We start from the raw sequence: 16,562 nt of genomic DNA, 5'->3' as shown, positions 1-16,562 counted from the left end.
TACACAAAATCACTCACTTAGAAATCTCCTACAACCCAAAATTACAAAGAGACATTAATACCTATTCAATATATATTTTCAGCAATATATACACTCCATAAATCACTCATAAACCCTCTTAAATAAGCTGAAAATTAATTTTAAACCCTTACTTTTAATTTATTCTCAATAAATGGGTAATTAAAAATCCTTTCAAAAAACATAATTATAGCTTTATATAAAAATTCCAGCTTCATAAAACCATGTAAAATTGATGTAATTATGTTAAAACATCTAATTTATTAGTTTCAATCACCTACAATCAATTTCCATCAACACACATTAATTAAGAAACCTAGGTTTTTAATTTGGGATCCACTACTCCTAGCACGGACGTTTTACGGGACGCGTGCTCGGTTACCTTGGATATGACTGAGGAAGAGCTGAATGAGAAGTGCGGTACCAAAACCGTATGGCAGGTAATGGGGTCCTGACTGAGAGGATAGTGGAGTCGACCTTGGAGGCGCAGAGGCCCTTCAGTTTCCATTACAGGGCGTACCTGTGGTTAGTACTCGGCGGTTGTTTGTTTTTGGACAAGAGTGGAAACCATACTCATCCTTCCTTCCTCAACGAGCTGTTTGTTGAGGATGTTCAGATTAGTGAGTACTCCTGGGGTTCTGCTGTGCTAGCATACATGTACCGGCAATTGGGTACAGCATCACGAAGAGATGCTGATTCTATCGCTGGCTGCCTTACGCTTCTGCAGGCGTGGATCTACGAGTACTTTCCGTGTTTCCGGCCTCAGCAGGGGACCTTGACCAGAGAGCTTGCTATTCCTCGTGCGTCCGCCTGGGATGTTGGATCGGGGTGCCCTAACAAGAGCATGGAGCGCCTTCTCGCTTTTCGGGCTAGGTTGGATCATTTGACTGACAATGAAGTTAACTGGCTACCGTACGGAGTTGATCCAGCACGACGTGTGCCTGCTACTCTTTTCATTGGCTGCATCCAGTATCGTAGCATCATTGAGCCATACATGCCTGATCGAGTGGTTCAGCAACTTGGATACGTCCAGGGCATTCCACCAGCCATTATCAGGCCTGAGAACGCTAAGAGACCGACGAACTTGAAGATGTATCGGGTTGACTTTCCGCCAGAGATGACATCTGTGATGTGGACTCGGTTTGTCCCTGGTATGTCTTTTAGTGTCGTGGTAGGTGCCCTCAGCAGACTTGGCGGTGGTGCTCCTACAGTCGGTCCTGGTTACATGTAGTGGCTGTACCGATTTTCTCATCCACGTGTTTCTCCAGTTGCGTCATCACATGAGAGTCGCACACTACTAGAGAGAACTAACACGGATTACGTAAGTAGTTGTATTTTTTGGTATAATTTAATAAGTTGCTATTTTAATATGTTGTTTATAATATGTTGTTTTTAATATGTTGTTTTTTTAATATGTTGTTTTTAATAAGTTGTTTTTTTTAAAAAAAACTTGTGATTTATTTAATATGTTGTTTTTTTAATATGTTGTTTTTAATATGTTGTTTTTAAAAAAACCGACGGCTCCTTATTATACCCAATCACGTCTCTCAACCTCTGCAAAACCCATCGATAGCTTGCCGTGCTCTCGTTGCGCATGAACACGTAAGCGACGAGAAAATTCTGATTTGTCGGTGTCTGACAGGCTAAAGTCGTATCACCTAATCAAAAGTAAAACCTAAAACCACCAACTAATATAGCTAGGGAAGTAGGGTCGAATCCACAGAGAGACGGGTCTTTCTATTCCTAATTAATTAATGCTATCTAGATTATTGGGTTAAATAGCTTGTTTATATGAATGTGTAACTAATACTAATCTAAACAAATTAAATAGGAGAAGTAACAATGATAAAAAGGACTAGGGTATAGGTTCACCAATTAATAATATTGCAGGGTAAAACATAATAATCAATCATCAATGCATAAATTATTCAGATCATAAAGGGCTTTCGCTACATATTACAATCACAGAATTAATCTACCGGTATTAAATCGCATCTCTCGAATCTTGACCTAACCATTTATAAATTAACCTGCCTATTGAAACTAAGCCTAAACATCAATTCTCATCTCTCAAATCTCGAATTAATATTGCATAACTCATACAATTAAATCAGGCCTAATCTAATTATTGCATAGTGTTAAATCAATCAATAGGAAATCAATCAAAGCATTAACAATTAACAATAATAAATTACCCCTTCAAATTATTTAGGGATCCCCACAACCCTAGAAATAAAACTACTCACACATGATTAAATCTAAACTAAGCAAAGCGATTAAAGAAAGCATAATTAAATCTAACAATTAAATTACTGAAAATAAAGAGGGAAGAAATCGTTACCAAAGTAGACGGAAGTAAGAAATTACATAAACTAAAAGTGTTGAGAGTGATTAAGAGTATTAACTAAAATCTTAAAACTAAAAACTAAGAAATTAAACTAATGAGAAAAGTAGAGAAAGAAAAAGAGAGAAGAAAAATTAAGAGAAAAGTAAAAAGTTCCCCCAAAAACTAAAAGAAAAAGTGTATTTATATAAAACTAAGAAAACCTAAGCTAAAACGAAGATTAAAAGCACGCGCCCGGTCGGGCGCCATCTCGCCCGGCCGGGCGCGCCTCCGGGCGAGCTCCCGGGCAAGCTTGGACTTCTTCAATTGGGCCGTTTCTTAGCCCAATTTGCATTTCCTCTTTGGATTCTGAATACATGGTCCATTGCCCCGGACTCTTCTTCTTTGCCAAGCCCTTAATCACCGATTTAATGACTCCAACCGGTCTTGGGCTTCAGAATGTGGTCATATGAGTGCGACCTTACTCCAATGCTCGTAGCGACTCCAATAAATTCTGGAAAAAGCTCCAAATCCGCAATTTCCTATAAAACAATACCAAATCTACGAAAACACTAGAAAACGCATATTAGTACTAAAAGTAGCTCCGGAGAGCCAAAATAAGCACAAATATGACCGTGGGACTGGGGATAAAATACTATATAAAATGGACTCATCAGTGTCACGCTAACTATCTCAAAGAACGGCATCCCGTATCGGTTAGTCTTGTAAGTGGAATCCATACCGATCACATAGGGGTACGTCCGTAGGATGTTTACCATGACTGGATGCGCCATAAAGGCGTGCTGTAAAACGCCTTCATCATCGGACATGACCCAGTAAACATACTGACTCTGTCTCGCCAAATGTAGAAATTGCTGAACAACTTCTCTCCCATCAGACATCTCCTCTCTGAAGTCATTCCGGCAGTTGTAGATGTGTCTGATGTTTGGATGATCATCAGGAAATTGCTCCGCAATAGTCGCCATGATGTTACGCGGTGCAACCTTAGACTTCGTCATGTCACGCACAACCTGCTTCGCATTCGGGCTCAACCCACTAATTTTACGATGACCCTCTGGATACGCAATCATTGGATGGTTGTGGGTCCCAGTTACATCATCTTTCGCCCGGATAAACCAAGTATTGGTGACGAACTCGTAACATATCTTGATGTAGAAAGGACAACCAATGCCCTTGGTTTTGGTGTCCTTCCGAATTGCGTTCTCAAGATCTCTCGGCTTACTCCTGCGTCCCCGGTCACATCTTAAATATCGAACTGGTCGACCATCCCTCTGTTTGTTGAAAGACGATTTCACCAAAATAAATCCCAGATTTATTGCAACAGCATCCGCCCATGTAACTGCATCGTCAAACGTTAGAAAAACCGTGTCTGTCACAAAATGTGCACTGTAATTCACAACGTCACCGTCGTCTTCAACCTCCGAATCCTATCAAAATAACAACACAAACAAATAAAACACGCAAGGATTAGTATTTTAAATTTAACAATAATAATAACAATAATAATACAAATAATCATAATAATAATAAAAATAACAATAATAACAATAATAATATTAATAGTATTAATAGTAGTAGTAATAGTAATAATAATAATAATAATAACAATAACAATAACAATAATAATACTAATGATAATAATAATAACAATAATAATACTAATGATAATAATAATAACAATAACAATAATAATACTAATAATAATAACAACAATAACTACGTAACATTAACATATAATAACTAATATAATAATAATAACAACAATAGTAATAATAATAGTAGTAATAATATTAATAATAATCATAATCATAACAAAAATTTACAAAATTAACAAAACTAATATTAATAACCATAATAATAATAATAATAATAATAATAATAATAACAATTACGTAAGAAAAAAAAAAACAAAAAAACAAAAAAAAAAGGGACATCCGCCTTTTTTTTCCGGAAACCTGGGGGAGATCCGCCCAAAATTTCCGGATGTCCCCACATACATCCGGAAATTTCAGGCGGATGTAGCCATCCGGATGAAATTTCCGGATGTAATGGGGGACATCCGGAAATTTTGGGCGGCTCTCCCCCAGGTTTCCGGAAAAAAAAGGCGGATGTCCATTTACAAAAAAAAAAAAAAAATTCCGAAATACTTACAGATTCTTCCGTCGAACCCTCCGGCGTGTGAACGTTGTCGTCGTCCATCGTAAAACACCACTCCGTACACTTTTCTTTTCTGCCCCGGGATTTTTAAATTCCTCGGGATTACCGTACAATGGTGGAACCGGGATTTTTTAATGCTCGGGATTTTTTTAACACAAGTGGTGGGCTCGGTAATGTTTTTAATGTTGTCGGTAACTAAATTTACCCATGGTGGACCCTTAAATAGATAAAATACCCATAAGGACAAAAAAGTTATTTCAATTAAAAATGTGAACGTCACCCAGTAATTTGCGAACGACGAATAGCGATTCAGTATTTTTTTTTAAAAAAACGAAGCGTTATTTAAGGGAAGAAACATATAAAAATAATAAAATAACATATCTTTTTCCCCTGAAAACACAAAAAAAAATTATCTTTCCTAACTATAACTGATTACTTCAAAAAAATATCTTTTCCCAAATTTAATTGTTTCAATTACAGTGATACCAAATAAATAAAAAATAGAAAAATAAATAAATAAATAAATTTTTTTTTTTGAGGAAAAGTAAGCCGGAAATTATATTAAATCAAGCTCTGCCAAATGTTTTTTTTTTAATAAAGTGTTATTTTTTTTTTGAAGAATAAAAAAAGCGTTATTTAAGGAAAGAAATTGATATATACAAAAAAATTGAATAACTTATCTTTTGCTAAATTTAATTGATTTACATCAAAAAAAAAATATTTTCCTGAATTTAATTGTTTCAATTAAAGTGATACAAAAAAATACAATTATTCAAATTAAATTACATTTATTCAAATTTAATTACATTTAAATACATTTATTCAAATTTTTTTGAAAAAATTAAATTTAGGAATAAAAAATAAAACATATTTTATTTTTTTTTTCAGTTTTTTTATCTCACTAATTTTTTTAAAAATATACGTTGTTTCTTTTTTTCAATTTTACATTTATTTTAAATCCGTTTTTTTAGTTGGGTAGTTTTTCACTTTAAAAAAATTAGTTGGATAGTTATTTTATATTTTTTTCTTATTTATTATTTTTACTAGCTTGAAAATTCAATTTACATATTCACTTAAAATGAAAACATTTACATATTTGGTAAAAAAATTGTACTATGTATATTAATCTGTCTCAACCGTCTCATTGAATTGAAACCAACTGTATATATATACATAGAGTATTTAAAGGTCATCATATTTAAAGGTTATGGTTAGGGATGTCAATGGGGCAGGACGGTGCGGATGTTGGCCTTCACATCCCCATCCCCATCTAAAATTTTCTTACCCATCCTCATCCCTGCGGCGGGTCTAAAATTCATCCCCATCCCCGCCCCGGTGAGTACAATTCCAAAACCATCCCCGCCCCAACCCCCACTTGGATATCCGCCCCCACCTAAGACCCGCCTAATCCCCGCCTCCCAAATACACAATTCTTCATAATTAATATAGATTGCAAAAAGAAAAACATTATTGTTAATATTACACATTTTTTGTTTATAATATAAGTGTATTACAAAGTATTAGATTTACTATTTTATTTTACATAATTTTTTTATCAAATAGTATAAAAGTATTTTATTGTTAATGGAGGGGTGCGAAGTGGGGCAGGTGGGGATGGGGCAGGTACGTAGTGGGGCGGGGCGGGGATGGGGCGGGTACAACCTAAAATCCACCCCCGCCCCATCACCCATGGCGGGTATGGTTTTTATCCCCATCCCCATCCCATCACCCGCCAAACCAAGACCCATCTCCGCCCCAACAGGGCGGGGATGGGGCGGGTCTCCTATTTAACCCGCCCCACTGACATCCCTAGTTATGGTTATTAATTTAGCATGAAATTCGATATAAATATGACTGATCTTGTTATAGTGGTTGCGTTATTATTTTAGAGTATAATTATTGTAATTTTGAACTTATAAATTATAATTAAATTGGCTTTCAATTTCAATTTTAATATATCGATGAAAAAATATAAAAAATAAATGAAATAATTCAAAAGGCAATATAATTGAAATTTCTTCAATAGTAAACTGAATTTTTTAAAGTTGCAAAATTACATAAATGTCATCAATGACAAAGGAATACATGTGTATTTTCCGATTATGATGATATTTAGCCAAGGTCGATCGAATAACAAAAAAAATAAAATCAATTTTTAGAAAATATAGCTGATCACCTAAAATTTAGAAAAATATGATAAGGAATGAATAAATATATTATGGGAAATAAGATTTGATCCAAGATCCTCTAATAAAATCAATAAACAATATTACTAAAAAAAAACATCAATTAACAATACACCATCTTAGCTAAAGTTTAATAATAGTTAAAAAAATACAAAAAATAAATAATATATTAATTAACTTTAATAGTGGTAATTTGCAAGTTTGTAGTACGATGCTTTAGTGGTACATAGCAGTATTTACTATAGAATTTTTGGATTTCACATATATAGAATTATAAATACATAAATTGTTAATTTTGACGGTTCAAGTACAATTTTTTTTATATATTTAAAATTTGATATTTAACATTTTTTATACCACTTTCGTATGTGTGATATAGTGAAAAAGTAGTTGGTGTATGTCCAACATTTGAACTACCGAAATTATCCCTTAAAGTTTAATGATGATAATTTTTGTTTTTTTTTTTAATAATAATGATGTTAATTTAATATAATTCCAATTTAAAATCTCAATCTAAACCAGGATAATTGTGTAAGGTAATGTTTTGGGCGAACAACTATTTCCAGTATTTAATTTTGGGCTTTTTACTTTAATAAGAACCATAATTATGCTAATAAGCAAGAGTACTAAAAATGGATGTGATTATCCGAAACAACCATAAACTTCTCTATTTTGTAAAATAAAAATAAATAAAAAATAAAAAGAACTAAATCACTTCGTTTTAGGTACGACCAAACATAATTTTGGTATACCCAAAAGGGGAAACATTTTATATACCATAATCTATGTGTTAATCAATTCTTATATTTGTCAATCTTCCTCATTGACTAATTATAAAATTCGAATTTTGGGTATGACTAAAATTCAATAGGGGATATCTAAAAGAAAATTTATTCATGTTGTAGGGGTCGTGAGTTTTGTTCTATGCAAAAGTAATTCGTTGCGAACAATAGGACTAATAATCAAAGTTGGTAGGATTTTTGCATGTATGAATTCGATAACTATCTTTCAATTGAAGGAAAACTAATCTTTAGTGTTTTATTTTGTGACTAACTATTAGTTTGGGACCGCCTAATTTTCCTATTTAATTTGTTACGTAATATGAACTTTCAAATATGTAATCTCTCGTATCCCTAAATTAATTTAAGATCAGGGGTTTCTCAATCTAAACAATGATCGTTATGTAATAAGTAATGTTTTAGCCAAGCAACTATTTTTAGCATTTAAAATTGATCGATCTTTTTATTTTAATAAGAACCGTGATTAAGCTAATGAGACCATGGTTAGATAAAGTTGCAATAAATCTAATCAAGAGTGCTAAAAACAGATGTGATTATCCAAAATAACTTTATACTTCTGTATTTTGTAAAAAAAAAAGGAAAAAAAAAGTATTGATCTACTAAATTTTTGGTATGTCCAAATAAATATAACTTAGGTATACACAAATTGGGAAACATTTTAATTTATACACCGTGATTCATGTTTTGATCAAGTCTTATCTTAGCCAATCCTTCTGATTATCAAAAAATCAACTTTTGGGTACACCCAAAATTAAATTGGGGATATCTAAAAGCGAAATTTATGTATGTTTGCTCTATAGGGGTTATAGTTTTTTTCTACGCAAGAGTAATCCTCCGTCAAGAAAATAGGACTAATCAAATTTGCTAGCTTAGGATTCTTGCATGAATTAATTTCGATAATAATCCTTTAATTAAACGCCAACTAATATTTACGTTTTATTTGGGACTAACTAGTAGTCCTTTGGGACCGCCTAGTTGTGCTCATTATTGTTGCATACTACGAACATTCAAGTATATGTTTTAACCATGTCTTATCTTTATCAATCGTCCTGTTTGTCTAATAAAATTCAAATTTTTACACCCAAAAATATATTGGGGATACCTAAAAGCGAAATTTATGTATATTCTAGGGGTTGTGAGTTTTGTTCTAAGCAAGGTCAATCCGTTTCAAAAATAGGACTAATAGACAAATTGCTAGGATTCTTGCGTGTATGAATTTTTGTCATAAATAATACCACCTTTCAACCGTCCGCTAAAAATAAATCGACCTTTTGATTATGTCTAAATAATATCACCTTTAAAGGTTGCCCGCTTTAAACAAGTCATGACCTGTTGTTGACTTGATTAATAGGTATATGGGACACGTGTCAATGTTTCATTGGGTTAAAAAAATTTAATTTGTTTTTTTATTTAATATTTTAATTTTTAATATGTAATAATATTAATTATTATTATTATTACTTTTGTAAGAAAAAAATAACCCCCTCCTCTACCAGCCCCCCCTTCCCCTCCCTGCCAAGGCTGCCAACACCTCTTCACGAATGTCTTCCCGGTAGCCCTATCCCAAACCCCCTCCTCATCCTGGTAACCCCACCCATTCTGCGGCAACCCTCGCAACCCAACCTCGACACCACAAGCACTAGCAGGCTCCCTGCTCCTTTGCTGCCATCACCGCCCAAACAATTGCCTTGTCACTTTGATAAAACTGCCCAGCCATGCCCAACAAAACCAACTCATATCAAAACAGAAACCCATGTCACCAGCCACGCACCTTAACCATTACTTCACCCACCCAACATCACATAACAACACCCAAGCTACCACCCCTATTCTGACACCTTCACCAAACAAGTCACCACAACAGGGCCACGACAGCCTTATCGCTGCTGCACTTTCGTCATTACATAACCCGCAACAACGAATCAACACCATCAACCGCAGCAAGCCACTACGCCCAATTCTATTCACCATTTTAGCGGCACCTCACAGCCACCCCTAATCCAACGATTCGCTGCTCAATTCCAACCCCATACAACTCCTGTAGCAGTAATTCAACACTAAAACGACCACCAATGCAGCAATTCACCCAATTTATGCCCTATTTTGAAGACCCATTTGTGAGGCTTATTGTATTCAGTGAAATACAACTCATGAATCTCTTCCTTATCTCTTTATTTCCCATTCATTGATGGGGTTTTTTCAATTAACAGGTGATGGGAAGTTCAATTGGTTTGTTAAGAGAAGAATTTTCAAAACTCATGGAGGAAGGCCATGAAAGGGTGGGGGTTTCGCATGGGGCTGCAGTTAAGAGGTGGGGGTTGCCGGAGAATGGGTGGGGCTGTTGCGAATAGATTAATTTGAAGAAAATTTTTAAAATATTTTTAATTGTTTTTTTTTTGAAAGATAAAAATATTTTAATTGTAATTAACAATCATTAAATTTGTTGTTAAGAGTTAATTTTATTATTAAACGAAGTTATTAAAAAGAATAAAGAAATTTAACCGGTCATTTAGGTTGCAGGTTAAACAACTTGTTGAAAGCGGACAACTTCCAAAGGTGGTATTATTTATGACAATTTTTCCTTTCGATAATTGTCATTCGATTAAAAGCAAACATATCTTTAGCGTTGTATTTTGAGACTAACTAGTAGTCGTTTGGGACCGCCTAGTTGTGTTCTTTGTTACGTATTGTACTACATACATTCAAGTATATGTTTTCTTGATACCTAAATATTATGATAAGGGGTTTCTTAATCTAACCCAGGATCATTATGTATTAGGCAATGTTTTGGCGGAGCAACTATTTTCAGCATTTAAAATCAGTCTTTCTATTTGAAAAAGAGTCACAATAAGTTAATAAGACTATGGTTAGATAGAATGGAAAAAAATCTAGTCAAGAGTACTAAAAACAAATGTGATTATCCGAAATAACCTTAAACTACTTCTGTATTTTTTTTAGAAAAAGAATTGAACTACTCCGTTTTAGGTACGCCCAAATATTACTTAGGTATACCCAAAATGGAAAACATCTAATAAAGGGGTTCTTAATCTAAACAAAGATTATTATTTATTAGGCAACTTTTTGGCCGAGCAACTATTTTCAGCATTTAAAATCGATCTTTCTTTGAAGTCGTAATAAGTTAATAAGACCATGATTAGATAGAATGGAAAAAATATAGTCAAGAGTACTAAAAACAGATGCGATTATCCGAAATAACCTTAAACTTCTGTATTTTCTTAAAAAAAAAAAAAAGGATAGAACTACTCCATTTTAGGTACACCCAAATATTACTTAGATATACCAAAAATGGAAAACATTTTATACACCGTGATCTATGTCTTGGTCAACTCTTATCTTTGTCAATTGTTCTGATTACTAAAAAAAAAAAAATCAAATTATGGATATGCCCAAAATTAAATTTTGGGTATTGCCAAGCTTACATTATTGGGTATATCTAAAAGCGAAATTTATGTATTTATTCTCTATAAGGTTGAGAGTTCTTTTCTACACAAGAGTAATCCTTCGTTGTGAATAATAGGACTAATAATCGAAATTGCTAGGATTCTTGCATGTATGAATTTGGATAAGTATCCTTTGATTAAAGGCAAACTAATCTCTAGCGTTTCATTTTGGGACTAAATAGCTTAGTAAACGTTTGTGACCGCCTAGTTGTGTTAATTATTGTTATATATGTACCGCGTACATTCAAGTATATGTTTTCGTGTATCCTTAAATTAATCTAAGATAAGGAGGTTCCTCAATCTAAATAAAGATAGTTATGTAATAGTTAATGTTTTGGCCAAGCAACTATTTTCAACAAATAAAATAGGGATTTCTACTTTAATAAGAATTGCAATTAAGCTAATGAGACCTTGAATGGTAATTAAAGTTAAGAGTACTAAAAACAGATGTTATTATAAAAAAAAAATATTATATTTCTATATTTTGTAAAAAACAATACTACGAAGTATTAGAAAACAGTCTATTTACAACGGAAAAATTCCGTCCGAAACACCCTGAATTTTGTTGGAAAACACGTTTTCGACGGAATTTCCATTGAAACCGGTTGTCGGAAGAGGTTTTGTAGGAAAAATGATCTTTCCCGATGGAAATTACGTCGGAAACACTTTTTCAACGGAATTCTTTCGTCGGAAAAGGATTTTCGGCACCAGAAAAGTTCGTCGGAAAATTCTTCAATGAAATTAAAAAAAAAATGCCGCAACACCACCGACGCCAAATTTTGATAGGCTAAACTCGTATCAGCTCATCAAAAGTAATTCCTAAAACACTAACTAAAATAGATAGGGAAGTAGGGTCGAATCCACAGGAAAATAAGTCTTTCTATTCCTAATTAATTAAAATAATCTAAATTATCAAGTAACCAAATTGTTTTTAATGAGAATTAAACTAAAGCAAATTGATTAAGAGAGGAAAACAATAATAAAAGGCCTAGAGTTTAGGTTCACCAATAAATAATATTCCAGGGTAAAACATAATAATCAATTATCAATGCATAAATTAATCAGATCATCAAGGGCTTTCGCTACGTATTACAATCACAGAATTAATCTACCGGTATTAAATCACATCTCTCGAATCTTGACTTAACCATTTATTAATTAACCTGCCTATTAAAACTAAACCTAAACATGAATTCTCATCTCTCGAATCAATATTGCATACCTCATACAATTAAACCAGCACTAAACTAATTGCATAGCAGTAAATCAATCGATAGGAAATTAATTTGAAACATTAACAATCAACATTAATAAATTATCCCATCATATTATTTATGGATCCCTACAAACACTAGTATAAAACTACTCACGCATAATTAAATCTAAACTTAGCAAAGCAATTAAGCAAAGCATATTAAATCAAAGCAACTAAATCACTGAAAATAAAAAGGGAAGAAATTGTTACCAAAATAAACGGAAATAATGAATTACATAAACTAAAAGAGTAGAGAGAAAGAATAAGAGTATTAACCAAAAGCTTAAACTAAAAACTGAGAATTAACTAATGAGAAAAACGTCCAGAGCCCCCTCAACCTACTTAACAAAAGCGTATTAATACTTAAGCTTAAAAATCCTAATTAAAAACAATGTAAATTGCCGAAATTCCTCTTAGAAACACGGTACGCGCCCGATCGGGCGGAGCTTCGCCTGGCCGGGCCCGCCTTTTTGTTGGCATCTTTTTCACTTGCGCCCGGTCAGGCGCAAGACAGGGCGAAGCGTGCTTTTCTTCTGTATGCCTCGCCCGACCGGGGAACACCTCAGGGCGAGACACCCACCCGGTCGGGCGAGCTCTCGGGCGTAATGGACTTCTTCAATTAGGCTATTTTCTTAGCCCAATCCGCATTTCCTCTTTGGGTCCTTAAGACTCGGTCCATTGCCACGAACTCTTCTTCTTCACCGAGCCCTTAATCACCGGTTTAGTTGCTCCAATGCGGTCTTGGGCTACGGAATATGGTCATAATAATGCGATCCCACTCTAATGCTTGTAGTGACTCAAATAAGTCCGGAAAAATGCTTTGAATCCGCAATTTTCTATAAAACAATACCAAAAACTACGAATACACTAGAAAACGCATATTAGTAATAAAAGTGGCTCAAAAAAACCAAAAATATTCCTAACTATGACCAAGGAATGGGGTTTTTCAACATTTTCAACCTATTTATAAGACTCTTTTTCGTTACGTATTATTTGATGAAAGCCATCAAGAAATTGTTGAAGATGGTACATATGTAGAAGTTCAAGTTTTCAACATTAAATCTGTTGTAACAAAAAAAAATTAAAAAAAAAAAAAAAAATTCATCATTAAAGAGCCCATGAATATAAAATAAGAAACCTGCAACTTGGGTTATTTAATATGGAACATTTTATTATGGAGTATTAAATGAATCCATAAAAATCTTCAACTTCAGGGTTTTTTATTTTTTATTTTTATTTTTATTTTCTTTTGAGTTTATATACAAAAAAAAAATGAAAAAGAAAAAAAAGTGAAAGAGTACTAGTACAATTATTTCTAATAATAGTTAATGCTGTATTTTTTTTACAAAAATTTCATATATATTTTAATTTCAATAACAAAATCTTATTTTTGTAAATTAGTTAGGAAAATTTAAACAAAAAAATTCAAAAATTTGCTCAAAATTAATGAATGAATTTTAAGATTAGAAAAATAATTTATAATTAATTTTGACATAAATATTAATAAAAATCATTAAATAAAAAAATTCGTATAATATAGAATCATCCGCAAAAAAATCGTAAATATGTTGTGTGTCGTGAAAGACTTGGTCACCTAGTACTGTGTAGGATCATCATTGCTGATTTAAGTTGTGACCTTGTTTGCACGTACGATTTGTTAAGTTGAAGGATACGAAACACCTTCATGTGAATTGTAACCCATTCAAATGAGTCACCCTAACTATTATGGAGGCTCCGTGTAATAGTAATAAAAATAGGCCTATAGACATTTTTTTTGTTACTTTTTTTTTTTTTAAAGGACATTTTTTTTTTTTTTTTGGAATGCATAATTCAACTATTATTATATTAATTATGCATTTGTCATGAATTTTCAACGTTATTCCATTTTAATAATCCTATTATGCTTATATGTAGAAGCCAATGGGGCTAAAAATACCATCTATAATATAATGAAACTCAGGGGATAACATGGTATCACCATGTGTCACCGTACGCTTCCTTAATATATTTGGCATCACATGATTAAAAAAAAAAATCAATTCCTGTTTCGAGGTATTATAACCCCTTTATAGACAAATGAGAAGCCGACAAGTGGTCCAATTATAAGCCAACACTTGGCATTTAGCTCAGATATGAGCATGACACATGGCCTAAGAAAGACATCAGATAATGAAGGGCTCACACAACTAAAAAGGTTAAAACGAACGCTGAAAATGATTGCGACTGTCGACTTTCGTAACATGATAGTCGTTATTCATTTGCAAGCAAAAAGACCGATATTACGACTGAATGACGGTCGTAGATTTTTTGTGACCGTTTTAATTATTTTTAATAACCGCATGGAAAACGGTCGTAAATGTTATTAATTGCGACCGTTTTTAACAACGGTTGCAAATCTGGAAAATAGCGGACGCTTTACGCGGTCACTAAAAGTTTTAAAAAAAAAACCCATCCACCACTGCCTGTACTTCACAGCCAGCCTCACCACCACTTCCCACCCAAACCAACTCCACCCACCGCACCTTCCCCCCACCACCACCCACACCCAAAACAAATTCTACCCACCACCACCGCCCACCCAAAACAACCATTAACCCAAAAAAAAACATTTCAATTTATCAAAAAAATTACACCCTAAAAAATAACCCACAATCAAACTCAAAATTAACAAAAATACAAAATAGCCCACAATGTCACGAAAATTCACGAAAAACCCTACAAAATTCTTGAAAACCCCACAAAATTCAAACAAAATCAATGAAATTAGTACAAAATATGAACAAACCTAGAAAATTCGAACAATATATGAAAAAAGTTCACCAAAATTCGAACAAATAATTAAACGAAAACTCAAAATCAAACCCAAAGTCAAAGAAATTCGAACAAATTAAAAACTCAAACAGAAATCGAAAAAAATCAAACTAACATGGAAATTCGATTAGAAAATGAAATAAAACCACAAAATCGAGAAAGAACAAAAACAAACAAAAAATTTCAGACAAAACAACATACCTTTCCCAGCACTTCTTCCTCTTTGGGCTTATATGGTCAAATTCGACCATAAAAACTCCAAATCTTGAATTTTTATAGTCGAATTTGACCATAAACATCAAACTTCGTTTAGTAGCACGGGTACATTCTATTATATATGTAGTATAAATGTTTGTTGCTCAAATCTACAAGTATTATTATATATATAGTGCAAATGTTCGTTGCTCAAATCTATTACAAGTATTTAACTAATATACTTCTTCGTACATAGTAGGATGGAATGGAGTATAGTAAGCATTGTAAACGAAAAATACTAGACAACTATCTACCTATTTTAGCCTTGACCATAATAGGACTTCTAACCACATGTTTAGCATCAGACCACACCAAACTTCCAAAAATGTAATCGGTGGAGAGATGATTGATATCCGCTGTAAAGATAAGTTTAAATATATATGTCTTGTTATCTTTTAATGATGAAAACATGAGTTTAGAATGAGAATTATTTCGATCTCTACTTTGCATAAGTCCACCCTAATAAAAGAATAAAATATTATTTACGCGTAATATATAACATGCACTCCGATGCGACTATAGACATTTTACACTAAGTTTAACAAAGTTAAGACATGCATAATGGGTCATTCATTCGGTTATGAATATAGGTTTGAAATAGGAAAATAATACTCCTAACTTTGCATATATAAATTAACTCAAAATCAATTTAAAATAACAAACTATTCTTATTTATACGAGTACAACACCACATATCTTCGAGAAAGTACAAGCACTAGGTGACCATAGTCCATAAGCCATTAATCAAACATTAATAACAATAACTAATAATATAGCAAAAGTGAAAAAGCAACTACATACGGATCAGATTATAGTATAATTAAAATTATCAGGATCCTTTTTAATACATCCGTAGACTAAAGAAGAGATATTAAATACTTATATATAACGTAACTGTAAGAAATTTTTTGGCTTTTAGTTTTCAGCCAAACTTCATCCCAAACAACGAAGTCACTCCCACGACTAAGTTAGCAAAATCAATAACATTACCAATGAAATACGCTTAACCTTTGATGGGAAGTCATAATATATTTGACGATCGCCTGGATGAAAAACGATAGTGGTTGTAGTATTAGACGATGAAAATGAAGTAGACGATGCTTCGTTGACACCAAAAACAGATAAAATGATTAGGACGATGCAAATGATTGATAAATATCGAGTATTCGCCATGTGATCGACACTTCTTTTTTTAATTTTACTTTTGTGTGCGTGAGAAAAAATAGTTCAACCTATTTATAAGACTTTTTTTCGTTACGTATTATTTGATGAAAG

General features: G+C 33.0%; 1 protein-coding gene across 1 annotated transcript; it reads left to right on the top strand.

Moving 5' to 3' along the window:
- The first annotated feature begins 451 nt into the window (after positions 1-451).
- On the top strand, positions 452-1,249 carry LOC110711041 (protein MAINTENANCE OF MERISTEMS-like). Its single transcript, XM_021889413.1, has one exon. It carries the CDS (start codon positions 452-454, stop codon positions 1,247-1,249), a length of 798 nt encoding a protein of 265 aa, XP_021745105.1.
- Positions 1,250-16,562: the final 15,313 nt, after the last annotated feature.

The sequence above is a fragment of the Chenopodium quinoa genome, unplaced genomic scaffold (assembly GCF_001683475.1).
Source record: "Chenopodium quinoa cultivar QQ74 unplaced genomic scaffold, ASM168347v1, whole genome shotgun sequence".
Lineage (NCBI taxonomy): Eukaryota > Viridiplantae > Streptophyta > Magnoliopsida > Caryophyllales > Amaranthaceae > Chenopodium > Chenopodium quinoa.
This window is presented reverse-complemented; position numbering and strand designations above follow the sequence as displayed.